Below are 27,093 nucleotides of genomic sequence, written 5' to 3'. Positions count from 1 at the left end.
TCCATGTCCTCAACATCTTTCGTGCGGGAACGAGAACACGACGACGGAGACCTCGAACGTGACCCTAAACGTCCAAAGATAAACGATTCGCAGGCTGCGTCTACTGACGTTGATGATGAAGCAGAGATTGAAATCGTTGAAGAAACGCCATATATACTACCTCCCAGTCATTCTCTACTCGGAGTTCCTCCTCCTACTGTGATAGAAGGCCGTGCAATAAACTTTCTAGAAACTGACGTTGGAATTTCTGAGTATGTAGGGCGAGGTGTATCTAAAATCGAGGGAATAATCAAACAGAGGTGCGTCTTCATTCAATTTGACAACGACAAGGACTAAATTCTTCTTTAGATTTACTGATTTCCTGGTCAACGAAGTTGATCTAGATGGAAACGTTATCCATCTAAAATCTCTGGCAATGCCAGAATCATCGAAAAAGAATTCTGCGGAACTCTCATCTATCAACGTTGGTAATAACCAAACCGATAGCAACACTATTGACGGTGCTAAGGAAGTCCCAGCGGCAAAATCTGACGAGCGTGCTGATGCTGCTCCTACAATTCCCACTTCCGAGCCTGCAGATTCAAAGCCTGAGGTAAAAATGCCCAAAGAACCTTGGCCGGAATCATTCAATACTGAATTGGCACCATACTTGTCTGAAGCGGCCATTTTACAGCTGAAGGAGATGTTCCTGCAAGGACCGGAGCCTCCCAGAGTCCCCGACAGCGGCTGGGGAGGAAGGACCGGGAAAGGTTCTACCGAAGATGTTTCCTCGTCTGCAGTAGAGATTTCATCTGCAGAACCCGAGTCAAATGATCGGGGAAAGCGAGGAAGAGGTCGTGGACGTGATAGAGGTAGAGGCGGCAGAGGCGGTGGTCGTGGGGGTGGCTCAGCGAGAGAGGACCATCGCAAAATCGTTTCCGAAGTTTGTTCGTCTTATTACCATCATCTGCTCCAGGATTTATCTGTGAACCTCCTGTACAGCCAATTGGCTCAAAGGAGACTAGGACTGCCTTCCATCAAATTATTCGCGAGCTTTTTGGTGGAAAGCTAGACAGTGAAACTGACACATCTGCCCCAGCTACCGATGAAGGCTCTAGGATCGTGGTCAAGTGGTCAAGACGTGGGGTTGGACGTGGCGGACGCGAAAGAAGGGGTACATTACAACTTCACATTTCAGTCCTGATACTTCGATGAACCTCTTTTTCATAGATGGAGGAGTTGGATCTGAACGTGCGCCTCGCGGAACATTCCCTCCGTACATACATTTCACTCTCCAAAAAACCAACCGGGATACCCAAGACGCGCTTTCTCATCTTTCTCGGATGCTCAAAGTGAATGTCAAGGATCTTTCAGTAGCCGGGACCAAGGATAAACGCGGAGTCACTGTCCAGAGAGTATCCTTGAAACGAAATAACAAAACGGTCGAGGATGTATGGAACCTTGCGAATGCGGTGACAAACGGACGGAAGTCTGCTGAAGAGGCCGTAAAAGAACGAGGCGAACGTGGAGTTCGTATTGCTGACTTCAACTACCGCAAAGCAAGTCTTGAGCTTGGGCTACTCAAGGGTAACGCCTTTGTTATAACTCTTCGGTATGTTGACTTCACGCCGTGTATTCATTCCCTTCTGACAGAATCAGGAGTGTACAAGTAGACTCAATGGAAACGCTTGACAAAGCATTGAATATTGTGAAGAATACTGGGTTTATTAACTATTACGGTTCGTTGGCCTTTTCCCAAAATGTGTTCCTCTTCTTATTTCGGTCTAGGCATGCAGAGATTTGGAACAGCATCCGTTCCTACACATGCTATTGGATTGGCCTTGTTACAATCTAATTGGCAGAAGGCTGCTTCACTGATTCTGCAGCCACGCCATGGTGAACACCCCGACGTAGAGGCCGCTCGAAACGCATGGCTCGTGGACAACGACCTCGATAAAGCGTTATCACTCATGCCTAGACGAGTTGTTGCCGAACGTTGCCTGCTTGAGAGTTACAAAAAGCAAAAAGGAGACACTCGTAATGCTATGGGTGCTCTTTCAACGGTACTCGATCGATTATTGCTGTGTCCCATATCTCGAAACTGAAATCCTTTCAAGATACCAAGGAACCTTCGACTCATGTATGTACATGCGTATCAATCGTATGTCTGGAACGCCATTGTTTCTGAACGGGTTCGGATGCATGGTGCTGAGAAACCCGTTGTCGGTGACCTTGTGTTTGAAGTTGATCCGGATGCACAACCTGAAGAAGATGGCGAAGCTCTCACGGACAATGAGAACGAAGATGCCACAGGTCACCTTGTGATTTTCTGATACCCATCTAGCCTTTCTAATATCTCAATAGACAAGGCCTTGTCCAATCGTGCACGGAAGAAACTCGCGAGAAAGCCATGGTCCCCACCACAAGTAAAAACCTTGACGGAAGAGGACCTGAATAAATATACGATACTTGATGTGATTATGCCTCTCCCCGGCACCGACGTTGCTTACCCAGGGGGACAACTTGGCGACAGATATCGCGAATTCCTCAAGATAGATAGCCTTGACCCGGATAATTTTGTGCGAAAGCAAAAGTAAGGGTCCCTCGTTTCTTGTAATCTCAGTTTTGACGGTATTGTGCAGAGACTACACGCTGTCTGGGTCATACCGAAAGATTCTCCACCGGCCGACCGCGATGACTTGGTCTGTGATGCGCTACACGGATCCGGATGTTCCTCTTGCCCAAGCTGACGAAGATAAGCTGCTCGGATTCGATCCTCCGGTAATTGATGAACAGGGCAAATTCATGGCCCTCCAAATTAACCTTACGCTGGGAACTGCCTCATATGCCACGATGGCCTTGAGAGAAATCACCAAGACCGAAACTAGCTCGCACTATCAGACTAGTTTGACGAACGCTGCCGAAGACCAAAAATACCGCGGAGTGGCAGATGGAGATATTGAGATGGACCAGGGGACAGCAGTCGTCGGTGACGCTGAGGACGCTGCAGTGGAAACTGTGTAGGAAGGAAAGATGAGTAGTAAACATTTGTAGTTCAACGCGTTACGATATATATAGGCTGTATATAGGCACTACTGTGATCAACATAGCCATTCAAGTTGAATAGTGGGCCAGACTATATATGCATGTCACTTGGTTGTACAAGTACTGACTGCGAACCCTTGCGAACCGCAGCGCTTACCGAATCAGCGCAGCCTACCGAATAACCGGAGCGTTATTCCCTTTCTTTAAACTTTCATTCAGCTTGCGTGAGAGCGAAAACATAGTATACCCAGCCGGACTGCCTTTATATACCTCCATCTACAATCCACACAACGCTCTTTCAACAATGGCTAAAGTCGAAACGATAGTCTTTCTGTCGCTAGTGCTGGATCTCTTTGCTTTCACCATTCCACTTCCACTCTTTCCCAGACTCATCGAATGGTACACCACTGTGAGTTGGCAATGTTTGCTGAAAGCCTGCTCTAAGATCTAATTTGGTGCAGAGGGAAATATCAAATCCCAATGGCTTTCTTTCACAGACTCTACGATTTGTGTCAGCCATTCGAGGATTATTCTACAAGCCCTCGTTGCACTCTCAGAAATGGGACATTGTCCTGCTAGGTACTGTCTGTTTTGCCTTCCGGCGTGGGCCGAAATATTCATGAACTACGTCTAGGTGGTCTGATGGGTTCAGTTTTTTCGTATGTCACTCCACTTTCGAACCCCGGCTGATGTTCCCTTCGCTCAAGAATGAATCAGTCTGCTGCAATTTATAGTCTCTCCTCGAATTGGTTCCCTTTCCGATAAACATGGCCGCAGGAAGGTCTTACTCTTCACTATGATTGGAAACATCCTTTCAGCCTTGGTGTATGTCATTGTGCTGCAGTTTTGGCTGCTGCTGAATCGTTAACCAACCAGATGGATCAAATCCACGACGTTCGCATCGTATATGTTGTCGCGAGTTATCGGAGGCCTTAGTGAAGGAAATGTTCAGCTTGCAATGTGCGTACTCTGTCCCGAATGTCCATCGCTTCTTACCAACACTGTATTTGCAGTGCTATCCTTTCCGATGTCACCACTCCCGAAAATCGTTCTAAAGCATTAGCCCATGTCGGCATAGCATTTGCTATATGCTTTTGTATCGGTCCTCCCATTGGAGCTTACTTCGCATCAAAGCCACTACCGGCTGCAAATACATTCGGGGTCGAGTTCAACATCTACGCGGTCCCGGCTATCATCACTCTTATCCTGCTATCTGTGGAAACCGTCTTTCTCATCGTTGCTCTACCTGAAACTAGAGGGAAAGGTATCAAACCCGTCGAGAATAAAAGCAAGAGCAACGGAAAGTCAACCAATGGCGCGACGATACCTAAATCAAAGACCATCGAACAACGCATAGAAATCCTCAAGTCCCTCCGCACCCTTCATCTTCTCTTTCTCGGTATATTTTCAGGAGTAGAATTCACTTTAACTTTCCTGACATTCGACTGTGGGTGTAACTTCATCAATCACCGCGATCTGTATGCCTAATTGTCCTACAGTGTTCGATTGGGATAACAAGCAGAATGGTATGCTAATTGGTTCCATCGGAATCATTAGTGCCCTTTTACAGGGTGGGTATGTTCGACGAGCTACGTCAAAGATTGGTGAAGGCGTAATGGCTCGACGTGGTGTTTCAAGCTGTGCACTGGCCCTGGTGTTCTTGGCTATTTTACCAATTTATGTATCCACAAATTTTACGCTGGCTCTGCGTCTACTACAACTTGGCGCTGTATGTATGGCGTTCACTTCAGCGACAGTGGTGACCTCTCTGACAGCCTTTGCATCCCTCCAATGTGATGAAGGGGGCTTTGACATAACCACTGGCAAACCAGTTAAAGTCCATCCCCAGCTTGCTAAAGGCAAAGCCCTTGGCAAGTTTAGGTCCTCTGGCCAATTAGGGCGCGCGATAGGCCCATTGATAGGTCAGTATGTTGCTAACAGTCATTTCCCTTACTGATGGCCTTGATTTATATAGCTTGTGCCTCATATTGGACTGTTGGTCCTATTTATACATATGCCACAGGGGCTGTAGCCATGTTTGCCTTATCGATGCACATGAGAAAGATAGCAGGAAAATGAATGTAGGAGTTATGAATGAGAGGCTGTATCTGTTAATTTTGTTCAGGTGGAAAGTTGGAAATAATGATGTTCGTATCGTACTCTATCCAAAATGTCTCTCTAGTCCTATCTCTGGCAAGTAATAAGTATTAGTGGTCATTGGACATGAGGTATTCAAGATACGCAGGGTATAATCTGGTATAATTGAATATATATCTCATCAATTGTAGAGTATGTGGAGCAAGGCTTTTCAGAGGAATGGCTGGATGTAGAAGGAGTCTGAAGGACTCTTTACCCTGGCTATAACTTATAATGAGGATGAGGAGGCTGACGCTGAAGAGGGCCTCCTTGAAAATGATGACGAAGAATGCTCAGTGCCAGCACCTAGATCAATCAACTGTGCCTCTGCTTCCGCGGGTTGGTTCTTCGCACCGTCATTGAGATCCATGTATCGAGGAGGTCGATCAGAACGTGCTATCGGACGAGAAAAAAGCGGTACGGGCGGTTCTGAACCTGCCTCAATGTCAGTAGGTTGTGTAGTGAATATGGCTGGAAGGAAGAAGAGGTAACCACGACTGAAACGACGTCTTCCCGGACGGTGAGGCGTTCGAGGGACCTCATCTGGGATTGTGTGTGTGAATGCAGCAACACGATTGCGCACCCGACGAAAAGTCTCGGCCAATGGGGAAGGACGACCAGCCAGCTGATCTCCTGCGAAAGATGATTCTGTGGATGCTGGTGAGACAGGACGCATTTCGAATGGCAACCGCTCATCGTCGTATCCATCAGTGTAGGTTGGTGAAGTTGGATTACTATCACTCTGAGAAGATGCTTCTGATCTGGGAAGGTGGAAATGCCATTGACCGGTACGGGAAGACCAGCGCGGGAAGAGAACGTCGTATCCGCCTATCCTCCGCAGCGTGTATCTACGTTGCTTTCCGGGAATCACCATTATCGCGAGACCCCCGATCAAGACGATCAAACCAACCCACAGCAGGACCTTGCCCCAATGACCAAGGAATCCGATGAAAGCAGCATCGTCAGCATGCCAACTACTTCCATAGAAGTGCGAGAAAAACGAGTCTGGCGCTTCACCTTCTTTGGCGTTTTTTCCGTAAAGAGATTTAGGCAAAATTCGGACAGGGTCGCCCTGAGCGCCGGCGTGAGACGAAGTGTAGATCCCGTATTGCGCAGAAAGGAACATGGGTCCGGTTGAAAACATAACAGTAGGATAGTTCAGGATCCAGTTATGATCGAAGGTGACAAGATTGTGAATCGTCTGAGCCAGGAATGGATGGCCCTTCTCAGCAAACATTAGGTCATTCGATACACCGACAGGAATGGTTTTTGGTAGTATGACGGGATAGACTAGCAACGGGTCTAATGGACGGAGACAGCCCACATCCAAATCGAGATAGACGCCTCCATAGTGGTGAAGAACAAAATACCGTATGGCATCAGCGCGTTGAATGGCATATTTGTAGTCGTTGAACGTATCGAGAAACCATGGATAATGCTCTGCAATGAACTCACGAGAGCTGTCATCTGTCCAAAGAAGGTATTCGCTGATATTGCGCAGGGTTAGATGGAAATCTAAACAAACAAGAGGAGCAATACACATACTAGTCAGGCATCATATCTCTGCATTCTTGTGAGATACCCTTCCAGCGTGTTGGTAGGTTCTCCGTGCGCCAAGTCTGGTGCAGAATCCTCGGTATCCTCTCTTTTTGGCCATGTTCTGAAGCATTCCAGCGAGTATTTCCGTCAAGAATGGGAACTTCGTCCGTAGTAAGATAAGCACTAGGGTCGATAGAGAGGTAATAAGTTATTGACGATAGGACAACGACCGTTCCGACTAGGAAGAGACCGAGAACAGAAAGAAGAATGAATAGAGTACGTCGGCGAGCCATGGGAGTAGGAAAATGAAGGAATGTTGGAGTTGGTTTAAAGATTCCGGAGGCTATCCCGACTTTGGGTTTCCGCAGAAGTAGAGGTAAGCCTTATTACGTGATTTTCACTTTGTTTTTTTGCCGCAATTCCGGTTGGAGGTTGTTGACGTTGAGGTTTCATCGACATCACACACTAACTTACTTTAAAACTACTGTAGTACATAGAAGAGAACAGTCTATAGCCGTATATCATCATCGCAGAAACCAGCTTGGATATACGGCAGAAGATCATATCTCAAAATATTGACAATATCTGCGCCTTTCTTTCCCCTTGACCTCGCTGTGAGAGAAGGTGCAGTAGGATTTGCCAAATAGTAGGAATGTTGGGAGAACAACACGACTCGGACATCTACTTTCCGAGAACCCACGCAATCCTTCGCTGTAGTTCATAAACGCTTCGGTCATAGTAAGCTTCAAATATGAAGGAGAACAAGAGAGATAATTCTAACAAATAACGGTTAAGATTCGGTTGACCCAATCTTCGAAAGGTATTTCTCCTTTCAGCTTTTGACAGCATCGACCGACAACACAATACCAAGCCTCTTTATTCGCAATACCTATCGCTACAGTTGGTTTATCTGTGGAAAGCTCGTGAGTTATTTGACTTGTGAAGAAAGATTAGAGCATCCACCTGCAACTTCGGCGAAAGTTGTCTTTAACAACGGCGTCATATTCAGGATATTGGTTTGATATCTGCACCAAAACACGTTCGCTACATGGACGAAGCTCATACCCCCACTGCTGATTCTCTTGTTCTTCCGCATTGACCCATTCTTTGGGTCTTGTTCCAGACCTTCCAAATCATCTTTTGTCAGAGGTGTTGCATATCCTTGATTTTGCTCGGACATTGCCCGACACCAGTAAAATTTCACAGAAAATCCCAGAAATACACAGTAGGCGTGTTTAATTATAAGGAATCCATCTATCTAATTTTTCCTACAACAACTGCAGTGGTTCGAGGTGGGCAAGAGATCCCGTCTTATTTTGCATATCTTAAATTACCATAGTAGTGAGATGCGAGTATATCTAAAGGCACTCAGTTAAAATGTATAAAACTCTCCGCTGAATTCAAACCAAGCGCTCGTCGCTTCCTTGATATTTACGCCTGGATTGTAACGAGGGTCAATCTCCAACATCCAGGAGGCGAAAGGACCTATCTTGGCATATGGATCATTGAAGTTTTTTGACAAATTGCCATCGACAGTGCCAGACTCGACCAAAGACATGGTACCCGCCTCATACTGGAACTGCAAGCGCACTTGTTCGTGCTGGAATTCGTTTTGTTTATTTCGGTGATCGACAATGATCTCGGTACCCAATTGTGTCAGGGTCAAGGTTACCGTTGGATATGTAGTCTTTAAACCTTCAACGAAGAAGCGCACGGTATCCAGTCGAATATTGGATCTTCCAGCCAAGGAGTGATCCCCGATGGGGGTCTCGTGGTATACCGGGGGTATATCTATGATGGTCTTCATGGTGATCTGTCTTTTCCATCGTTTCAGATCGGCTTCTGTCAGGTAATAACGGATCCTGACGAACTGTTGAGGATTGCGTCCTGTCTCTTCGATACTGTTCCGATAGCTTCTGAGCAGACGTGTGCGCACCATTCCCAAAGTGGCGGAATCGAGGGCCGACAAGTTCTGTGATGTGGTAGGAGGAAAGAGCTCGGTGTCGACGGCAAGTGAATGAAATCTTAAAGCTCGCTGGGTCATATATAACCCCTCCAGTAAGGCCCATAACGACTCGGCATGCAATTGCTGCATCATAATGGCAATGCCGGGAAGATTGGGGTCCGTTCCCGCCAGAACAGCATCTGACAAATCACTTGATTTTTCTTGCAAGGCCACCACCCGCTCTTTGTGCTTGACGAGTATGTTGACCGATGCGTTGTAGTCGAGAATACTCTGATTCCTTTTGATCGTCGCGTCTGATCACTGTCAGCATTGACTGTTGCAAAATGCATCGAATAACACACCGATGTGGGCCTGGAATGCATCTTCGACTAATTTCAGGTTTGCTTTACCCAAAGCTTTCTTGAATTTCCCGACAATATCCATGTACTCGTTTTTCTCCATGATCAATTTGGTCGCTCCCGGATCGTCCATATCGACAGTCCCCGACTCTACCTTTGATAGTTTGTACCCTTGTACGAGCTTCTCAACCCCTCCACGGACCGAGACGACCTTTTCAAGCAATAGCTCAGGCTTAATATGATCACCATCATCCGACTCTATGCCCGCCCGCTTGTTGTCCTTGTACGATAAACCCACAGCTTGAACTGAAATCATTCCGGGGTTCGGGCAAAAGGCAATTGTTGTAGCTGCTTCAACCAAGTCTTCAAATTCTACTCCGCCAGTGATTTTACATGTTCTAATCGCTTCCTTATTGACGTTGATCTGTTCCATTAACGCTGCTTTTGTCTCTCGCATCAATGTGTCTTGATCTCCAATCGTGTTGACCGCTTTTTCTAGGTCAATGCCCAAACGACGAACCCTCTCGTTTAGATTGATGATCTGGATACGACAAGAATCTTTCATCTCCTGTACTGAGCGAAGACGGGCATCTTGCGCTGTAACGGCAGACTCATAGCGATGCCAAGCCCCTTCGGTTCGGATGAAGTTGTCCAACAGACTCTCGGTCAAGTCCTCGTAGAAAGTGTATGAGGCGCGTGGAACCCATTGTGGTGTATGATTGAAAAAGTCTAAACCCGAATCAATTTGACGAAGAAGCACATCCACTTCGGCCGCCACGCGTCTCAAGCGAGTGATACTGCTGAGCTCTCCAGATCCCAGTGAATGGAAATCACTAGGAACGAGATGCATACGGGGTTCAGCTTCCTGGTAGGCGACGTAAATTGGATCAGTGGCTTTGAGGTCTTCCAGAAATGACAATCGGTCTCGTAGACGAATCAACCTCAGGCATGCTTTCGAGTTTGATTCGCTCGTGTTCACAAAGTAGTCGATCTTGGCCTGATGAAGGACCATGGCGCATTGATCTGGATGGGCAATGGCAATTGGTATCTTTCGCATCATATCCGGAGTGAATCGTAGGAAACTGATCTGAGGAGTTTCAAGTGTTTTGCCCATCACCCCATTCTGACCACGTCCTTTCTTACCCTGTCCTCCTGCTCCCGCTTGGCCACCTGACCAACTGGTTTTCGATTGCACGGTCGTTTGAACCTCATCTGCACGATTGTCCAACCATGATGCGAATCGATGAAAAACCTTCCACTGTGTCTTGAAGTCTGCTTTTTCGCTTACGGCTTTGACAAGAGGGGTGATAGCAACTGAGATGTCGGCCAAAGCATTCTCGGTCCCGGTGATTTTGTGCTGCTCGGAGTAACGCTCGGAAGCACGTTCGAAGTCATCGACAATCTTCAGCATCAGGTCACATCGTACAGATTCCGAGGTTCCATCATCCATATCTAGCAGGCTCATGGCGGATTCGAGCAAGCGGAACTGGATGGTACCATTTCCCCCTATGACGGCCTTGATCGTGCCACCTGCTCCTCCATCCCCTCCTTTCCCCCCAGATTTGTCATCTGCTGTCGAGGCTCCTTGCCCACCGTTACCACCCATTGCGTTGAGTGACAAGTTTTGAAGCGTCCCTCGATCTGCCAGCTCGGCATAGACTCGAAGTTGACCAGCTGGCTCTCCAGAACTGCCCGAATTGGCATCACCAATCAATGCAGCTGGTATTATGCCACTGGTGCCGTCTATCCCAGAGACATCCAGAGTGCCACTAACGGTATTGGTGATCTTGTCGTAACCTACACGGAGCTGATTGGTGTACACTCCGAGCCTACTCCCCTTTGCGATTGTGGATCCAGACAGAACTACCGACTCGGCATAGATCTCGAGGTCGTGATCCAAATGTTGCTCGTTCAGCTCGTAGGGCTCATCTGCGCCAAACAGGATCAGAGTCGGTTTGTCTTTGGGCCAGCGGAAGAGATTGAAGCCTTCACTGTGATCGTGTCAGCCATCACATCACCATGGCTTCAGACTCGACGCACCAAGCCATGTTGTCTCGAGCTGTACCCAAACGTTGGTAACCAAATAGTGATGTACACAGAGGGAGAGGAATCTCTTTCCGCTTGAAAGGTCAAAGAAAGATAAACCCTCAAACTCCGACAGGAACGCTTTTCCCGGCTGAGAAATATATAGGGAAATAAGCTAGTCACTGGGCGGTGATTCTCCTGACTGAACTTGCATTCCTCTCTCACAGCATGACGACTTTCACCGATGCCAACACCCTTCTCAAATGTATGGAAGGCCGGACGTCTACAGCTTTGTGGGACATGATCGTGTCCTATCGCTGCTCCAAGCTCAACACATTACTCGAGAACGTATGGAAGGCCGATCCAAAAACTGATAAAATGAAAGTCCCGGTAGACAAGAAACAGGCTTCACATTATACCGCCGAGCTCGAGTTTGACCTTGGTCATCCCCATCTCAGTTTTGCGACAGCCGAGATCATGACTGGATGCGCGGCTACACTGAGGATCCCCTTCGCGGTAAAGAGCTCGATGCAGTGGTATACTAAGAAGGGGGATATGGATGGAGAGCCGGACGTGATGACCGTTGAGAATGGAGTGTATGAATTACAGGTCACGGTACCGCTAAAGAATGTTACTGGCGATGTGGAACCTGGCGATGTGGATGCGAAAGCTACTGTGAGTACTTGAGCTCACAATGGTCGAAATGTATCAACCCTGACCAGATCAGTTTGCGGACAAAACGATACATTTAGGTGAGAACGGTGTCGAAGCTTCACACATCATACTCCACTTCGGCTGTCAGACCGCAGTATATCGATTCGTATGTGTCCTTCCCCTCCGTCCTCTTACATATGCTGACCTACTCCGCTTGTGATCAGATAAACATATCCGGAAAAGAGAACAAACTGGACGAGCCGCTATCAGACGCAATTGACAAAGTCAAGGCTTGGTTCGGAGACCATAACAACCTCAATCAGATCGATTACAGACTGGCAACCGTAAAGTCGATCAAAGCCGATGCTGATCCCAATGGTCTGCTTCAACCCAAATCATTCATTTTCGCCGCGAGCGGAGAAAAAGACGACGGCGTATTGAGCATCTTCATCCAAACAGTTGGCAGTGGTTCTCCTTCTGGCAATCTTGCTGCTACATTTACCAGCACTTCAGCCACGCCTATCCACCCAATACCCAAAGACCAAGATGCCAGTATAATCATCTCACACGAAACTTTTAGCCGAGGTGTTTACCTGAAGCAGCTTGAGGCGTATCGGGTAGATCGCAAGCTGGGAGATGACAAGAAAGCGAAGGAAGAGACAGTCGCTAAAGGTTTCAAATACACGTTTTACCTCGAAAGCGATTGGGACGTTCAATTGAACGACGTTCCACAACGGTCTCTGTTCGGTACTAGTTCCCATTTCGAGTCATTCCACGTCAAACTACAAGAGAGCCCCTGTACCATGACCATTCAGGACGGCCAGGCCAAGGTTCAACTCGCTTACAGTCACGACTGCGATTGGTATTCCATACAGCACTTGAACCAATATATGGGCATGGGACCCTCAAGCAAGTATACCTATGGAACTGTTCGAGTTGCCGTCAATGTCGATCAGGTGAATGGCTATCTTCAATCGAATGATACATTGACTGACGCTATGTAGACAACTGATTTTGCCAAAGTTGAAGACACCACGGGCATTGCTGTCGACATGTCTATCACAGCCTCGTCGTTCAAGCTAAGCAAGACTGGAATCCTCGGTCATCTCCCGCCCAGCGATGACAAATTTGCATGGTACTCTGATAATCGCTACGAGCTAGACAAGGGGAGTATTCCCCAACAGCTGGACAATATCAAGCTTGATTTCAAGGACGTGAAGATCGTCTCGCCTCGGCTCGACCTTGTCGCCGCAGAAAGCGTTCTCGCGCCCGGAATGACAATCGTCCACGTCGACCATATATACTGCCCTTATGATGTGGTTCTTACAGGGATGATGTTGGAGGTTCCCAAGGCCTAGACTAAGGACTGTTTATGGTCTTTACTAGACAGACAATCGAAGGTACTGGATGACTTCCCGTATAGGAATTATTTGCAGGACCAGACAATTAATTTGTGCCACCAATATTAGCGAACCTAAGCGAAGATGGCGAGTTAACTGCGTTGAGTTGACTGCGTTATACATAATTGCAGAATAATTGCAGGCTATCTGTCAGTTGTCATCAGGTGAAAATTACAGTTTCATTGGTGCCGCAAGTAATAATCGTTATCCTCGCGACCTTCACCAGTTCCACGCTCTGGACCCATTCATAATGTCGCTGTCAAGATTGCTATCCTTCGACGTTTCGGCACGAGATTCAAATCATTCTGCGTGACTTACTTCAGGCACCCAATCGACCTTATAACCTTTGTGCCGCTTTGGTCTCAGTCCAATATCGATACCGTTTACATCTTGCTCGCGTTGCATCCGTAGCCCTCTCCCTTCACGACTTGAACAGGTAAGCTACACAATTGGATCTCAAGCCTCTCGAGGGTTTACATAGTCTGACAGAACCCGTCCATTGCTGTCAGAACATCTGCAAGCCATGTCGCAAAAGAAACCCAACACTGGTCCCATCCCCTCCAACCCTTCCGATCCCGGTAAAGTCAAAGTCAGTCCAGAGGACTATAGTCAAGGCGAACGAGCATACGAGATCGTCGAGCACATGTACGTTCAACTTCAAACCGAGATAGACCACCGTGCCTCCCTGGGTATCCCATACGATCCTCATCTCGGTGCCGCTTTTCTTGCCGTATCACAGACACGCGCAGATCTACGAGAAAGAATCGATGATTATAAGGCTTACCTTGAGCCCGACAAGGTATTCGACAAGGTATTGGAGAATTATCCGAAAGATTCGATGAAGAAGGAAGGAGTATGGTTGGGTGAAGGGAATGACCCTTTCGTCAATACCGCCAAGGGGATCTTTTCCGATATCAATTCGTTCGCCCAGGAGAATTTCCCAGCCAAGGAAGCTGCCGTTACGTGGCTGGAGGATTATCGACTTCAGAGCGGGATAAACGAGCAATTGGAGAAAGCAGGCGCTTTGAATCCAGCCGGTAATGTCGGAGGACAAGCACCCAAAATCGAGGAATTACAGAATAGCAGGATGAGGAAGGATTTGGAAGAGGAACGAAGGGCAGAGGAAAGGGCGGAACGGCTGTGGAAAGCTGAAACGGGGAGGCTGAAGGACGTGAATGGAAAAGAAATCAAGCCCAGTGAGATTGACATGACTCAAGCTCAGAGAGACAGGACCCGAAAGCGAGCCGATAAGGAACGTAAAAAATTGGAAGATTGGGAGAAGCATGTCAAGGAGGAACAGCTAAAACCTGTTCAAGAGAAGGAAGAGGTCGAGGAACGGGAGAGGAAGAAACGGGAGTTTTGGGACAAGTTCGACAAGGAGAGAGTCCAGAAGGAGAAGGAGACTGAGAAAAGGAGAAAAGAACAGGAGAAGAAGTACAAACCGGCCGGAAGGGTTCTAAGATCCAAATGATGGATTTTGGTATCTACAGACGTTAGTTATGTTTGAGCTCAAAGCTTACACGAAGCATTGAAAAAGAACCTTTAAGAGCCTCGAGGGATCAGTTATGTACATTGACTTTCACATTGAATAAATGATATTGGATTACAATATAAACATATACCAAGCATACGATCCAAACCAAAGAGACGCCAATACTAGCACCACCATTAGAGGATATACTACACTGATGTTTGTGGTAGCATAACCCGTATTCGAGTTGGATGAAGACGGCGAAGAGTTGGTTGAACCAGTATCGGCGATTGACGAACTGTTGCTGCAAGAGAGTTGATAAGCAAATGTACCAAGTCTATGATGAGAAATTGCACATACAGAGCCAACTAGGTGGAACATAGGACAGACCAGGGACAGACACAGAAAGAAATTAGCGCCCGTGAACATAGGAGGAAGGAAACGTACCAGAGCAACTAGATAACATGTACACTTTAGTGGACGGAAATTAAGGGAAGTGGTTGTCACTTACGGTGTCCCCCGACAACAGGTCTGGCGCGAAATGTTTCGGACATACCAGAAGCGGCGTCGTACCAATCCGTGAGCGGCTGTGAACTCATCCCACTTGAGGCAAACTTTGTCACCGATGAGATGAACATGTCCCGAACACCAGTATCAGTCATGATACCGGCAGAGAATATTTGCCAGTCTGTTGAAAATGAGAGCGCATTCAGAGTAACACAGGTTGAATGTCGTCGACCTGATTTCGTGGGTTTTTGGTAGTATGACGGGATAGACCAGCAACGGGTCTAATGGACGGAGACAGCCTACATCCAAATCAAGATAGACGCCGCCATAGTGGTGAAGAACAAAATACCGTATGGCATCAGCGCGTCGAATGGCATATTTGTAGTCGTTGAACGTATCGAGAAACCATGAATAATGCTCTGCAATGAACTCACGAGAGCTGTCATCTGTCCAAATTCGCTGACATTGCGTAGGGTCAGATGGAAATCTAAACAAACAAGAGGAGCAATACACGTACTAGTCAGGCATCATATCTCTGCATTCTTGTGAGATACCCTTCCAACGTGTTGGCAGGTTCTCCGTACACCAAGTCTGGTGCAGAATCCTCGGTATCCTCTCTTTCTGGCCATGTTCTGAAGCATTCCAGCGAGTATTTCCATCAAGAATGGGAACTTCGTCCAGACGATAGGACAACGACTGTTCCGACTAGGTGTTGACGTTGAGGTTTCATCTAAACACTGACTTACTTCAAAACTACTGTAGTATACATAGAAGAGAGCAATCTATAGTCGTATATCATCATCGCAGAAAACAGCTTGGATATGCGGCAGAAGATCATATTTCAAGATATTGACAATATCTCCACCTCTCTTTCCCCACGCCTCTCCGATCTCTTTCAACTTTTTCAGCGCGATAAGCCAATCTTGTCTCGACCAGTCATTTCCATTGCGCCACCCTGTGTATGCCTGATAAGGCTTGGAAAGAAACCTTGTCAGGGATAGGTTGCCTTCCCGTAAGTTGATAGGACGACAACCAGGAGGGTGCGCCACGTAATTAAGAATGTCTTCGAAAGCCATATCGGACACCTTCACGTCTCGTTTAGGAGCGTGGATTGATCTCAACGTAGATGGAGCATGTATCGAAGCTGCAGCTCCCTCTCTAGCCTTCGTTTGAAGGTCTCGTTGATCGGCCGCTACAAGTTCCCTCAAGAGCGCAACAAATATATCGATTACTTGGCTGTGTAACAAAGTGCGCGCATCGCTTTGATAAAGCTCGGATCCTTGGGCATCATTCGTATCCACGTCCATGTCCATACCCATGTCATCATCCGAACGGGCGATAACGATGGATTCTTCTGTGTAACTTGGTCTCCATTGCTGGAAGATAGATTCTTCGAATTGCGATCCAAAAAGAAATGTTCCGAGAACGCGAGAACTCCAACGAGGATTTTTATGGTCGTGAGGGTTCATGACAGCTAAGTTGTGTTCACCTAGATATCATTGTTGGAATCAATGGAGCTCAGTAATTGATATTGCAAAAGAGCATACCTTGCGCCACGGCATCGATACAGAGATTCCGGTCTGCGCTACACAGGACAGTCGGTCGTTTTCGAGCAAAGTAAAGGGCACAATCAATGATTCTTTCATCGTTATTTTTACATTCCTGGTCACCACATTAGCTGTATACATACTTGAATATCGTCAACGAGCGTACCCGGTAACTCCGTATATGTTCATTTCTACCTTGACCTTTCAATACGTTCTTTTTTTGAATCATGTCCCAGAGCCAAACTGAGGCTTTCCTAGAGAACCAAATGTCTTTCTTTTGCCTACATAAACAGTGCGTGCCGAAGTTCGACTTCGATCTGTGACTGATCATACCACTGAGTAGTACACACATACCAATCTAACTCGTCGACCACCGCAGAAGGTACTATAATCATGACATGAAGATTAGAGCGTTTCACATCATCAGCAAAAGCGGCGAGGGCGTCAAGATAGTGTAGAAGAACATTTGTGTCGGGTATGACAAAGAAAGAACTTTCAGCCAGAGGGGCCTAAAACCGTTCGCCATGAGCGAAGATGCAGTAGATAGTTTGAGAGTGATGCTAACCTGCATTTCGACATCTTCGTTTGCAAAGGTAGAGAATTGTTGAAGTGGATTTTGAAAATCGGATGTTGCTTGTAATTCTTTTATTTCGAAGCTATTAGGCAGCTTTGGGGTTCGAACCCGAAAGGTAGGGACTTTGTGCGGGTTTCGCCCTTGCGAAGGGGCTCATCAGAGGGCTTAACCGCTGCCCTAACCCGCCGGTTCTACTTTGCAATGATAGATCATGACTCCCTATTCACGGGGTGGAGTATGCCATGTGGTGCCGTCCACATGGTTACCCGATCCGATTTGCAACATCGGCATAGCATCGGGGACCACGGCATATGTGTAGGTGTTTTTGGTGTGGGTGATGGATCTGGGGGGCACCCTCCCCATTAAGCCAATATCAGAGTGCCTGCCGCACAGCTCTGATGAGAGGCCGGTCCATGGCCACCTGACGTAAGCCAGGTGGACTTCTGTGTCCGTCTATCTGTATATAGCCCAAATATAGCCGCTTGCCTATATTTGTCAACTAGTCCGGCCGTCTCCGAAGATAAGGCGGAATAAGTCATACAAAGTTGGTGGGGTGTTGAAAATGAGCTGAAGAGAAGCTTCAGGAACTTCATAGAGTATCGTACAGATGCTGCAGGTAGCATACCATTGGCGTTCTCATAAGAGATATGATCCCAAGCTGCAGAAGTGAAAGAGCAAGACTTAGGCTGGACTCTGCTCGGAGGAACTTCCTTGTTACAAAGACTAACCAGAGGATTCGTAACGAGATGGAAGAGCCGACCGCTGTAAAGGTAAGTAAAAAGACATAGATTCGACAACGTACTTGGATGAACGAGGAAGGGAATTGATCTGAGGAAAAATCGAGAAGGATGAGCAAGAAGGCAAGTGAACAAAGAGTTATTGGATAAAGGGGTTTCTTTCTTCAACACGTAATTCTAGCTTTCCACCACCACCCCATTTGATTGCTCCACGACCTTCCACGACTCGCCCAGAGTCCACTGCTCAAATAGCTGCAGGTCATAGACTTCCGACTTCGAGATACTTTCAAGCTTACTCATCCCGCGCGGCCTTTGACAAATCGACACTTTTCCCGCCAGTATTTATATAGACATGGTAGTGTTTCATCTTACGAAAAACGTCCATATCTCCCCACTAAAACCATGGCACTAAACGGCTGGCACATTGGCGAACTGTCCATCCGCCAAAAGATGAAATTTACTGAGGATCCATCGCTTGATGGGATGTACACCTGGATCAGCGAAGAGATTGATCCTGGTCATGCTCAATTTCACAGTGAATGCCACTTCCTTCCTGTCACAACTGTGGACTCGGATGGGCGGCCTTGGAGCTCCATATTGGCGCCAGGGGAAGGACGACCTGGAAGCAGTTTCATTCGGTACATTGGGGGTAGTAGGTTGAGAGTGTCGGCACGGATTTGGGATGGAGAGCCGATCTTGAGGACAGGGAAGGACAACATGCTCATAGCTGGAATTGGTATTCACTTCCCAACGCGGAGGAGGAATAAGATCGCGGGATTTGTTTCACGATATGAACGCTCCGGAGATGGAGATGATTGCGTTGTCCTCGAAATGACGATCAATGAAACGATAGGGAATTGTCCCAAATACATAAATCTTCGACACCTTTCTCCTCATCCAAATACACATCCCAAACTCATGACCGAAAGATTACATCTCCAGAAAGATGATCGTCTTCCGGCTGAGCTCATCGATTTTATCTTGGCTTCGGACACAGTTTTTTTAGGAACTACCTATGTCGCTCTCGAGAAAGATGCAGCATTATTTCCGTCTCACCTAGGTATGAACCAACGTGGAGGCCGTAAAGGTTTCATCCGGGTATCGCTCAAGGATCAACGTACACTTGTTTTACCTGATTTTTCTGGTAACCGAATTCTCACATCTCTTGGTAACATCGAAGCCTCGTCACTAGCATCTTTCACATTCGTCGATTTCGAGAGCGGTGCAATTCTGTACCTCACTGGCGAAGCAAAGAATCTTGTAGGGGAAGATGCTCAGCGGATTATGCCTCTCCATACCCAAATGGCGCTCACCACTCTGTTCGTGACTGGATATATATTTGTACTGGACGCGCTTCCTGTACGACAGACCGTGGGCACACATGCGGAACAGAGTCCATACAGTCCACCTCTTCGTTTCCTCGCAGAAGAAGCAGGCGGCCGTGTCATATCGTCAAACCCTAATCAGACTGTTTTGCTCAGTCGCATCGATATGCATTCCTCTTCAATTGCCACATTCTGGTTTCTATCGTCTGTTCCCCTTACCATTAACCCAGGACAAGCCGCCATCTTAAGTTTTGCAGATCTTTTAGGAAAACCCAAATATGCACACATGGCACCATCGAATCCCAAATCCTTGAATGACGACCGCGTGCGTACTTGGACGGTCTCTGATTCATTCACTCACGAGTTTGCACTTACCATGCGCGAGATACCCGGTGGCGTGGTTACAGGGGCTCTCTTTAACCTTGCACGCGCACTGGCTAAGTCGAGGCCAGAACTACTCACAAATGCCTCTGATCTAGAAATTCGTCTAGGTTTGGTTGGTTTCAGTGGTTCATTCTGTCTACCTTCTCCTGCGAAGGATTCTGAGGTCAAGCTTCTGTGGATTGCCGGTGGCATTGGCTTTACACCGTTTTTACGCATGCTCAAAGCTTTGAAGGCGGACAACAGTGGATGTCGCTGGGACATACATATGGTCTTGTCTACACGCGATCCTGATGTTCTTCTACCTCTGCTGATGAAGGCCGCTGACTCCACAGGAGAGAAGGTGAAATTCATGTTGGACTTATTCACCTCAAGGAAAGTTACGGTAATGGCGGGTTCAATTGACGATGTTCGTATACATTCAGAACGGGTTGACTCGAAGTATTTACGGAGTACAGACTTGTCACGAAAGATATACTTATGTGGTCCCAAGCCTTTTGAACAGGCTGTACTAGGGGGTTTAGCGAACAGTAGCGTTAGTGCTCATCAAGTTACAGTAGAGGGTTTCGCCTATTAATTCCAATGTGTAGTACTTTTATGCAAGCGGATTGAGTGATAACGGAAGGCCAATGGAGGGCCAATGGAGTTCTCACGCTGGCTTGAATTATTCCATTTTAGCTCTATTGATTCTACTGCTCTGGTCCACTTCGACCTCTTTCCTTCTCTTATCGAAAAACAGTTGCTTCCCTTTGATCCAGCAAACCACGACGCGATTCTATCTTATACACTTTCCCATAGCCCAACTGTTGGAGCCATGGATGTTCCTTTACCCTCTACACGAGAATTAGAGCTGGAAATGCTGTTACGGGAGAAGGAAGGGCAGGTTATTCAACTCAGTGCAAGTTTTTTCTACATTGCTCTTGCGACCAACAACTTATAGTCTATCTAGGATGAAGTTTCTCGTTTGAGACTGTACCTCTCGACTCAACCACCTCCATCGACGACTGAACCTGTCACACTTCCGCCGACGTTTGCTTCGTTGATACTCCCGCATATCTCACATCTTCCACAAACGTCAGATGCAGCGGAAATCTCCAACAATACGACTACAGCTGCCTTGACGCAGCGAGTAAGGGTACTGCAAGACGAGAATGACGAATTGTATGGTATTCTGAAGAGAGGAGAGACCGGAAGGCTGAAGGAGGAAGTCCAGAGCTTGAAGCGAATCGTACACAAGCTAGAGGGTGCATTGAGAGGTTAGTTTCTTCTGTTTTCTCTTGTTCGCATAACCGACAGTATCTTCAGAATCACATCAGGTCATTGTCACGCTATCGTGAGTTCGCTTCTTCTCACTGCTCCTGTGAACTAATATATTTCCAAGTAACGAACTCGATAAATCTTATCAGGCTTTTGCCTCTTCTTCAATCAATCGTACCGCCTCCCCGCAAAATCATTATCATAATAATGGTATCAAACCACATCCACGTTCTCACTCGAACACCGGAGGCCGCCTTCCGCCTACTGGCCCTCGCGCGCACTCGCACGTACACAAAAAGCAGCGCCTGTCGCTGGCAGACCAGGATCAACATCAGGACGAGATGTCACCCTCCATGAGGTCCAACGTTTCCTTACCCTCGTCCGCTCATCATCCTGGGAACAATGGACGAAGAGGCCGATCAAGATCAAGGTCGAGGTCTCCGCGGGGCAAATCAAATGTGAAGATGGAAATTGATGAAGTTCAGGATGAACCTCCACGAGGGTCTCCGCAGAGAAATCGCGATCGAGAGCGGTGGGACAGAGATAGAGAGAGGGGCGATAGAGGCGATAGAGAAAGAGGTGGCGATCGGGATCGTGGCCGGGACCGCGACAGAGATGGGAACAGGTCCAGGCGAAATGGTGGAGGAGGCCGAGGAGGTTCCCGACGAGGCGGAGGTGAACGCGGAGACAAAGGTTCATATTCTCTCTACAACGCCAGTTCTAATTTTGTTGGAAGCCAAGGTAACAGCGGGAGTGGAGATCGGACCTTGGCAGAAAGAATGGGCTTAGGGGTCTGATTCTCTTTCAGGTTCTGTGTTAAAAGGTCGGGCCTTTTATTCTTGTTCAATGGGGTTTGAGTTTGTCGCTTTCTCTGAAGTTTTCTCGCTGCTGTCCAATTCCTGTTCTCCATTCTTCTTTGCCTCAACTATGTCCAAATCTCACTCCTCTGTTGCTTTCGTTCTCCATGTATCATATATTTGGTTTCACGGACATACAGACCTTCATGCGCGCTAGTCAATGCATATTTATAAACTCCTCTGATGTATCTCTGCCTACGCACAAACGCCACTAACGGACACTGTATTACCATGGGTTCTGTTGTACGGTTTATTCTCCCTTATACCCTTCAAATTGTAGCTATAGCTGACTCGGATAGTCTCTGTCTTTCTAGGTCTACCTACTCCTGTATCTGCTTCGATCTGAGTTGTTTCCCTTGTATATTCCTACTATCTGAATATGTATAAGTATATTCTAGCAGAAGGGGAAAAACCGGAACAACTGGAGAGCGGAAATAAGTTAGGCTAAAAAGCACATAGATGATAGTATACAAAAAACTGTATTTTGACTTCGAAAGAACATCAATAGAAACCACTAGTACGAATCTCTAGATTTCCAGTTTCCATGAAGCTAAGGAGGGTGGAGTGAGAGGATGACCAGGTAAAATCCATGATCGGTGTCACGGTCAAGAAGTTGTTCGGCGTGCACTGAGAACGAGATGGGAAGGCGACACTCCAGGAGCCTCGGAAAGGTTCTGTCAGCACTTGATGACCATGATGGTTGCGCTCGAATCTGATGGAAGAGACGAGCGAGCAGATGCAGACGAAATGACAGTAGGAGATTGGCTAACTCCTAAAACAGTGTTCAAGCGAGATTGATTCGAAGGAATCCTCTTGTACCTTGCCTCCGACAAATAGGTGCTTTGCAAGAGTTGATAAGGCACGTCCTGCATGTGATAGAGAAGGTCTTGTCGTGAGCTCACGTAGGGAGAGTTAACAAGGTCCAAATCTAAGGTAGAATCCATCGGTGGAAAGGGAAACGCGAGGGGACAGCTGAGGGGGAGAGGGTTAAGCAGCAGGGTCATTGGTATAGACCTATCGTCAAAGTTATTTCGAAAGTTGATCATGTACGAACGAAGATTACCGAACCTGTTTTCGGAGAGGCTGATTGCGGTCTGGAGTAGAGAGAAACCTTGGTGAAGCTGAGGTGTCACGTTCAATATGAATGTCGCATTCCCTTGTCTTTTCCTGCGAAGGTTACTTGTTCAATGTGAAGAAGAATGATTCCTTTTGTGCAACCACATTTGGGAGAATTGCGATGTCTTGAGTGCATTTTTGATGATACGCAGTCGCTGTACATGTCAGTATAGATCGATAGAGTCTGATAGGAAGAGGAAGAAGAAGAGAAACCGACAAATCCGACACGGTCCTAGGATTGATAAAGCAGTCACGTAATATTGGAAAGCGATGCCAAACATGACCAAGCTCGGAAAACGTTGAAAAAGGGAATTTTTTTTTCTCCGTCCTCATCCATCTACAGTCTTCCACAACTTCTGGTTTCCCTGCAAGCACTTTGTTTTTTTTTTCGCTAACCCGTGAGTTCTCATCTTACTCTTAATGCTCCTTGAAAACCATCTATTCACCTTTGACAATGATTATAACATTATTCACACTGTATGAACGGAGCGCCAGGTCTTACTAACCTTGCTTCATCATGTATTTACCCTACAACGGTATCTGAGTCTTTCAAAATTTCTCTTGGTTCTGTATAGTTTTCATGTTGAACCTCAATACTGATTCATCTCTTTCAGTTTGCAGCAGTTTGCATTGTTCATGATACAACGGCCATTCGATATCCATGTTCCCAACGACTATTTCAATCTCACATACATCATACATCAGTCCCTCGTATTAGTGTTATCACGTTCAATAAATCATTGTTTGAGTTTCGCTGTGCCTCGTCTATCTATGAAGCACTACGCTCCTACGCTCCTGGAACTTTGTCTTTTCGGTGTACTGTGTCTTGCTATTCCTGTCTCCGACATTGGCTATGTGTGTTCTGTAGTGGAATGAGGTCTGTTGCAATCAGATACCAGATATTTTCCACTACTGAATCAAGAAGACTCAAATTTTAACATCATCTGCAATATATGCTAAATTGAAGGCACTGTACTTGCTTGTACATGCGGATTTCTGAATGTAACTTTTCGACACCCATACAGTTACGATTCATCATCATCGAGAGCACCTTGTGGTAATTGACCCTGCATCTGAGTCAGAGCACCTGGTAGGATGTACAAGAAAGGACCTGATTTTGGAGGAGGAGGAGTAGACTGGTAACCAATGGGTAATGTACAACGAGGACAGAGAAACCTATACTGGCGTTCGTGACCACCGTTTCTGTTTGAGTTCCAGCATGTAAGTGAATACCATTGAATCTTGTTGTGGAAGATTAATTTGTCCGTACCTCTCAATGAGAACAGGATCCACTGGAGTGGCATTGAGCTTGAACACGCGAGCAGTCGCAGAGCCACTGTCTCGACAGCGGATAATCGTTGACTTATCTGACTGGCGGCGAGGTAGAGCGGACAAATTGGTGTCAATTACAAGCTAAATGAGAGAGACACGTCAATGGATAGGGGAAAGATTAATGATATATCGTACGATGAATTCCCCACATATACAATCTGGTGATAATTATACTCAATGATTATTGTATGCTGTACCGGAAAGAAGGAAAAAGACGCACAATAAACACGAAGAGCGGCGGCCGAAGAAGCAGTTGGCTGTGCTGCAAGAACGACATTGAAAACACACCAAGGAATAAGGGAAGTGAACACTTACCATCCGTCGAGGATGACACCGCAGACCTGGAAACGACTTTCGGCATGAAAGCAAGAATGAAGAAAAACTTGGGGAATTCCAAATAAATTACTCTTCGGATTTCGCGGATAAATCCCGGGCACCGCCACTCACTCACGTCAATTGTCATTTATATAAATACAGTCCCGGGACTTCTTTCTTTGTTCTTTCATCTCTTACATGGTATGGCCGAAAAAGACCCTACAGCTCGTCTTCGAAGAGCAGTTATTGGTATGTAACATCTGCTGGTTGCGCCCAATTCAGTCTCTTGAGGTGTTTTACAGAGAATAATCTCTTCCTCGTGAAGAGACTGGTACAAAGGACTGACCAGCGGAATCCCGATCCAAGTCATCAACGTTATACTTCTCTTGCGTGGGCGGCAGTACAAGGGAATGAGGAAACGTTCGAGTTCTTACTACAAAATGGCCACGATGACTACGAGTGCAGTAGGGTGCGTCTCATGCTATCGTTGTGCCAATCAATCTAGTCTCATCTCACTACTCCTTCTGACACAGGATGTTGAAAATAATACCATTCTTATGCTGCTAGCTGATCAACGTGGCGCCTTGGGCGATCCTTACACACTGTCAAGCAACGGCGATATTCACAGGGCTGCTTTACGGATGGCAACTCTGTACTATGAGCGATACCCTAAAACATTAGACTGGACAAATATCGAAGGGAAGACACCCCTACACGCTGCCGCTCTCAAGGGTAATGAGGAACTCGTTCGGGTATGTTTCACGATCCACATATCGGTCAGTCAATAATACCGACGTCTATCATCGCACAGATGTTATGTGATCTGGGAGCCGATTTTAACTTGTCTGATAATGGAGGGAACACTCCCTTGCACTAGTGAGCTGTTGCCTCATCTACTAATGGTACTCAACTAATGTCCTTCCTCCTTCAACTTGGTAGCGCTAGCGCTTGGGGACACATTCCCGTGAGTCTTCGACTGCGAGAAAAATGTCCCTGACTCATCTTTAAATAATAGATTGTCCAACTCCTCATCGAACGCGGATGCCAATACTCTGCTCGGAACGATGAAGGCTATACTGCCTCTGATTATGCGTACTCGTGAGTCTTATTAAGTTGTGTCAATTTGTCACGGTATCTAATTTAAAACCATAACCTTAGATATAGCACTCGAGATACACTCCAAGATGCTGCCCGCTTACAGTTTGAGCTTAACAAGAAATCTCGACGGGCTATATTTGCTCAAGCTGCACATCGTGGTGGAGAACAATTGGGAATAGTACCACCAAATTTACATTCTGAGAGCTTACGGACTAGGGAAATCAGATCTCCTATGCAACGGATGCGTAGTGGATCTGGCACTAGCCGCACCACGAACACTTCTGACAGTGGAGAGTACGAGAATGGTTTAGCAGCCCCTCATAGTCATTCTTCCTTGTCTTCTTCCCCGTCATCGCAGCCATCTGCGAGCTCTCACTCTCATTATCACCCACCGACATTAGGTCATTCAGCTTCTGCTAGCGCGACATTCCCTGGACAGTTGAATCCTCCCGCCAATCCCGCTTCCGCATTATCTCAGCTCGCTTCCCGCGTGAGAGAGCGAGATGCGGACGCGATGGAGAAATACATGAGACGAAATCGAAGCGAAAGCTCGTCAACGGACAACAAATCGATAAATGGATCTTATACTTCGGCAGGTCCGTCAACGAATGGAGACAATTTCACATCCCTCGGGGTCTTCCCCTCAAGTGGTTCCACCACGCCTAAACGGTTACGGCCCTCAATATCCGCGAGCCACTTACGGTCAGCTGAACCCCCTCTTTCTCCAACGCCAGAACAACCCGAGATTCGAACGCGCTCTGGAACAGGGCCAAGCTCTTCTCGTCCATCTCCGCGCCCTCTTCCAACGCTAAATCGGTCGTCATCAACTTCCAACTCACCACAACCTCTGAGCAACCAAAGTCGTGTTCATGAGGAGCCTGGAAGCTTCACAGGACCACCAAGCCAGTATGCTCAATTCCCCGAGCCTCCTTTGCCTTCTGAAGATAATAGTACGCCGACTGCCGGGCGACGGATGGCGTTCCATTCTTTGGCGAAACCTTTACCAGGTCTTGATACCCTCACGGCTGGCCATAGAAGAGGGATGTCTGCTGCCTCGTTTCGTGGTGCATAACAAGCTTTTACATTTCAACTGTCCTCTATGATCCGCCTGTATACACTCTATGTATCATGCCGTGTACTACTGACCACAGCTTATGCGTTTATGTTTATTTGATTATTACTGTTCTGTGTCTCGTTGCTTTGTTGTTCTCTGCTTCACCCCCGCCAAGACATTGTGTATCTTTATCATCTTCCTCTATACACCTACTTGCTGTATGAAATTTTACCTCATTCTACGTATTTTATTTGCAAGGATCTCAATGGGCTTGCGGAAATTGTTCGTCGGAGATTCCGCTTTCATAATCGGACTATTCCGAAGTGACTTGATCCATGCATGCTGGCGTCAGGCCCGCGTCAGGCTGGGGAAGGGTTATCATTTAATCCATCTTACCTTTAGAACTTCGACTGTTGAATGCCTTATTAAGTATCCTTCCT

At 46.9% G+C, this 27,093-nt stretch overlaps 13 protein-coding genes across 13 annotated transcripts; 7 read left to right on the top strand and 6 right to left on the bottom strand.

Moving 5' to 3' along the window:
* Positions 1–3: 3 nt before the first annotated feature.
* On the top strand, positions 4–3,003 carry C8R40DRAFT_1042484 (pseudouridine synthase; the record flags this gene model as incomplete). Its single annotated transcript, XM_046224085.1, has 10 exons — positions 4–299; positions 349–463; positions 536–922; positions 982–1,153; positions 1,210–1,591; positions 1,639–1,718; positions 1,768–2,042; positions 2,097–2,300; positions 2,349–2,572; positions 2,622–3,003. The coding sequence occupies 10 exons, from the start codon at positions 4–6 to the stop codon at positions 3,001–3,003; spliced, it is 2,517 nt and encodes an 838-aa protein (XP_046087410.1).
* A 130-nt stretch (positions 3,004–3,133) lies between these two features.
* Positions 3,134–5,330, top strand: C8R40DRAFT_126672 (MFS, DHA1 sub-family). The gene is made up of 8 exons (XM_046233942.1): positions 3,134–3,433; positions 3,486–3,603; positions 3,659–3,683; positions 3,742–3,849; positions 3,901–3,984; positions 4,038–4,471; positions 4,524–4,946; positions 5,000–5,330. Exons 1-8 carry the CDS (start codon positions 3,329–3,331, stop codon positions 5,101–5,103), a joined length of 1,401 nt encoding a protein of 466 aa, XP_046087409.1. The 5' UTR covers positions 3,134–3,328; the 3' UTR covers positions 5,104–5,330.
* C8R40DRAFT_1185035 (uncharacterized protein) lies at positions 5,143–6,992 on the bottom strand (the record flags this gene model as incomplete). Its single annotated transcript, XM_046232995.1, has 2 exons — positions 5,143–6,647; positions 6,706–6,992. The coding sequence occupies 2 exons, from the start codon at positions 6,990–6,992 to the stop codon at positions 5,390–5,392; spliced, it is 1,545 nt and encodes a 514-aa protein (XP_046087408.1). The 3' UTR covers positions 5,143–5,389.
* A 1,097-nt stretch (positions 6,993–8,089) lies between these two features.
* On the bottom strand, positions 8,090–10,231 carry C8R40DRAFT_1029077 (uncharacterized protein; the record flags this gene model as incomplete). The annotated part of the gene is made up of 2 exons (XM_046223121.1): positions 8,090–8,958; positions 9,007–10,231. Coding segments are annotated over 2 exons (2,094 nt in total), but the record flags the coding sequence as incomplete, so codon positions are not given.
* A 1,025-nt stretch (positions 10,232–11,256) lies between these two features.
* Positions 11,257–13,040, top strand: C8R40DRAFT_1169428 (uncharacterized protein; the record flags this gene model as incomplete). Its single annotated transcript, XM_046231373.1, has 4 exons — positions 11,257–11,703; positions 11,756–11,848; positions 11,907–12,638; positions 12,687–13,040. The coding sequence occupies 4 exons, from the start codon at positions 11,257–11,259 to the stop codon at positions 13,038–13,040; spliced, it is 1,626 nt and encodes a 541-aa protein (XP_046087406.1).
* A 565-nt stretch (positions 13,041–13,605) lies between these two features.
* On the top strand, positions 13,606–14,553 carry C8R40DRAFT_1169427 (uncharacterized protein; the record flags this gene model as incomplete). The annotated part of the gene is made up of 1 exon (XM_046231372.1): positions 13,606–14,553. One exon carries the CDS (start codon positions 13,606–13,608, stop codon positions 14,551–14,553), a length of 948 nt encoding a protein of 315 aa, XP_046087405.1.
* Positions 14,554–14,597: 44 nt separating this feature from the next.
* Positions 14,598–15,324, bottom strand: C8R40DRAFT_126420 (uncharacterized protein). Its single transcript, XM_046233885.1, has 3 exons — positions 15,065–15,324; positions 14,914–15,008; positions 14,598–14,857 (listed from the first exon to the last, which is right to left on the bottom strand). Exons 1-3 carry the CDS (start codon positions 15,213–15,215, stop codon positions 14,642–14,644), a joined length of 462 nt encoding a protein of 153 aa, XP_046087404.1. The 5' UTR covers positions 15,216–15,324; the 3' UTR covers positions 14,598–14,641.
* A 322-nt stretch (positions 15,325–15,646) lies between these two features.
* Positions 15,647–17,349, bottom strand: C8R40DRAFT_1249617 (PIN domain-containing protein). The gene is made up of 5 exons (XM_046233677.1): positions 17,173–17,349; positions 16,962–17,116; positions 16,774–16,888; positions 16,608–16,722; positions 15,647–16,549 (listed from the first exon to the last, which is right to left on the bottom strand). The coding sequence occupies exons 1-5, from the start codon at positions 17,176–17,178 to the stop codon at positions 15,843–15,845; spliced, it is 1,098 nt and encodes a 365-aa protein (XP_046087403.1). The 5' UTR covers positions 17,179–17,349; the 3' UTR covers positions 15,647–15,842.
* A 745-nt stretch (positions 17,350–18,094) lies between these two features.
* On the top strand, positions 18,095–20,281 carry C8R40DRAFT_1099232 (uncharacterized protein). The gene has a single exon (XM_046227852.1). It carries the CDS (start codon positions 18,321–18,323, stop codon positions 20,199–20,201), a length of 1,881 nt encoding a protein of 626 aa, XP_046087402.1. The 5' UTR covers positions 18,095–18,320; the 3' UTR covers positions 20,202–20,281.
* Positions 20,282–20,438: 157 nt separating this feature from the next.
* C8R40DRAFT_1160158 (uncharacterized protein) lies at positions 20,439–21,678 on the top strand (the record flags this gene model as incomplete). Its single annotated transcript, XM_046229977.1, has 4 exons — positions 20,439–20,507; positions 20,574–20,880; positions 20,930–20,957; positions 21,006–21,678. 4 exons carry the CDS (start codon positions 20,439–20,441, stop codon positions 21,676–21,678), a joined length of 1,077 nt encoding a protein of 358 aa, XP_046087401.1.
* A 451-nt stretch (positions 21,679–22,129) lies between these two features.
* On the bottom strand, positions 22,130–22,895 carry C8R40DRAFT_126452 (uncharacterized protein). The gene is made up of 4 exons (XM_046233892.1): positions 22,807–22,895; positions 22,641–22,752; positions 22,558–22,578; positions 22,130–22,510 (listed from the first exon to the last, which is right to left on the bottom strand). The coding sequence occupies exons 2-4, from the start codon at positions 22,740–22,742 to the stop codon at positions 22,289–22,291; spliced, it is 345 nt and encodes a 114-aa protein (XP_046087400.1). The 5' UTR covers positions 22,743–22,752; positions 22,807–22,895; the 3' UTR covers positions 22,130–22,288.
* Positions 22,896–23,879: 984 nt separating this feature from the next.
* Positions 23,880–24,547, bottom strand: C8R40DRAFT_1160157 (uncharacterized protein; the record flags this gene model as incomplete). The annotated part of the gene is made up of 5 exons (XM_046229976.1): positions 23,880–24,057; positions 24,125–24,267; positions 24,322–24,344; positions 24,407–24,448; positions 24,502–24,547. 5 exons carry the CDS (start codon positions 24,545–24,547, stop codon positions 23,880–23,882), a joined length of 432 nt encoding a protein of 143 aa, XP_046087399.1.
* Positions 24,548–24,704: 157 nt separating this feature from the next.
* Positions 24,705–26,671, top strand: C8R40DRAFT_1042610 (ankyrin repeat-containing domain protein; the record flags this gene model as incomplete). Its single annotated transcript, XM_046224097.1, has 7 exons — positions 24,705–24,750; positions 24,804–24,970; positions 25,035–25,253; positions 25,313–25,377; positions 25,441–25,465; positions 25,517–25,599; positions 25,660–26,671. The coding sequence occupies 7 exons, from the start codon at positions 24,705–24,707 to the stop codon at positions 26,669–26,671; spliced, it is 1,617 nt and encodes a 538-aa protein (XP_046087398.1).
* Between the last annotated feature and the right edge of the window lie 422 nt (positions 26,672–27,093).

This window comes from Lentinula edodes, assembly GCF_021015755.1.
Source record: "Lentinula edodes strain Le(Bin) 0899 ss11 chromosome Unknown C8R40scaffold_13, whole genome shotgun sequence".
Taxonomy (NCBI): Eukaryota; Fungi; Basidiomycota; class Agaricomycetes; order Agaricales; family Omphalotaceae; genus Lentinula; species Lentinula edodes.
The sequence above is the reverse complement of the archived record's forward strand: the minus strand, read 5'-3'. Positions and strand labels throughout refer to the sequence as shown.

Bases quoted from the DNA above. Each gene is read 5' to 3' on its own strand.
- C8R40DRAFT_126672 (XM_046233942.1), top strand. From the start codon at position 3,329: ATGGCTAAAGTCGAAACGATAGTCTTTCTGTCGCTAGTGCTGGATCTC. The intron at 4,472-4,523 runs GTGGGTGTAACT...ATTGTCCTACAG, and splicing joins AACTTTCCTGACATTCGACT to TGTTCGATTGGGATAACAAG. The intron at 4,947-4,999 runs GTCAGTATGTTG...TGATTTATATAG, and splicing joins CGCGATAGGCCCATTGATAG to CTTGTGCCTCATATTGGACT.
- C8R40DRAFT_126420 (XM_046233885.1), bottom strand. From the start codon at position 15,215: ATGACTGATACTGGTGTTCGGGACATGTTCATCTCATCGGTGACAAAG. The intron at 15,009-15,064 runs GTAAGTGACAAC...CATGTTATCTAG, and splicing joins ACCTGTTGTCGGGGGACACC to TTGCTCTGGTACGTTTCCTT. The intron at 14,858-14,913 runs GTATGTGCAATT...ACTCTCTTGCAG, and splicing joins TGTTCCACCTAGTTGGCTCT to CAACAGTTCGTCAATCGCCG.
- C8R40DRAFT_1249617 (XM_046233677.1), bottom strand. The intron at 16,723-16,773 runs GTACGCTCGTTG...TGTGGTGACCAG, and splicing joins AACATATACGGAGTTACCGG to GAATGTAAAAATAACGATGA. The intron at 16,550-16,607 runs GTATGCTCTTTT...AATGATATCTAG, and splicing joins TATCGATGCCGTGGCGCAAG to GTGAACACAACTTAGCTGTC.
- C8R40DRAFT_1099232 (XM_046227852.1), top strand. From the start codon at position 18,321: ATGGCACTAAACGGCTGGCACATTGGCGAACTGTCCATCCGCCAAAAG.
- C8R40DRAFT_126452 (XM_046233892.1), bottom strand. From the start codon at position 22,742: ATGACCCTGCTGCTTAACCCTCTCCCCCTCAGCTGTCCCCTCGCGTTT. The intron at 22,579-22,640 runs GTGAGCTCACGA...ACTCTTGCAAAG, and splicing joins ACCTTGTTAACTCTCCCTAC to CACCTATTTGTCGGAGGCAA. The intron at 22,511-22,557 runs GTACAAGAGGAT...ACACTGTTTTAG, and splicing joins ACCTATTTGTCGGAGGCAAG to GAGTTAGCCAATCTCCTACT.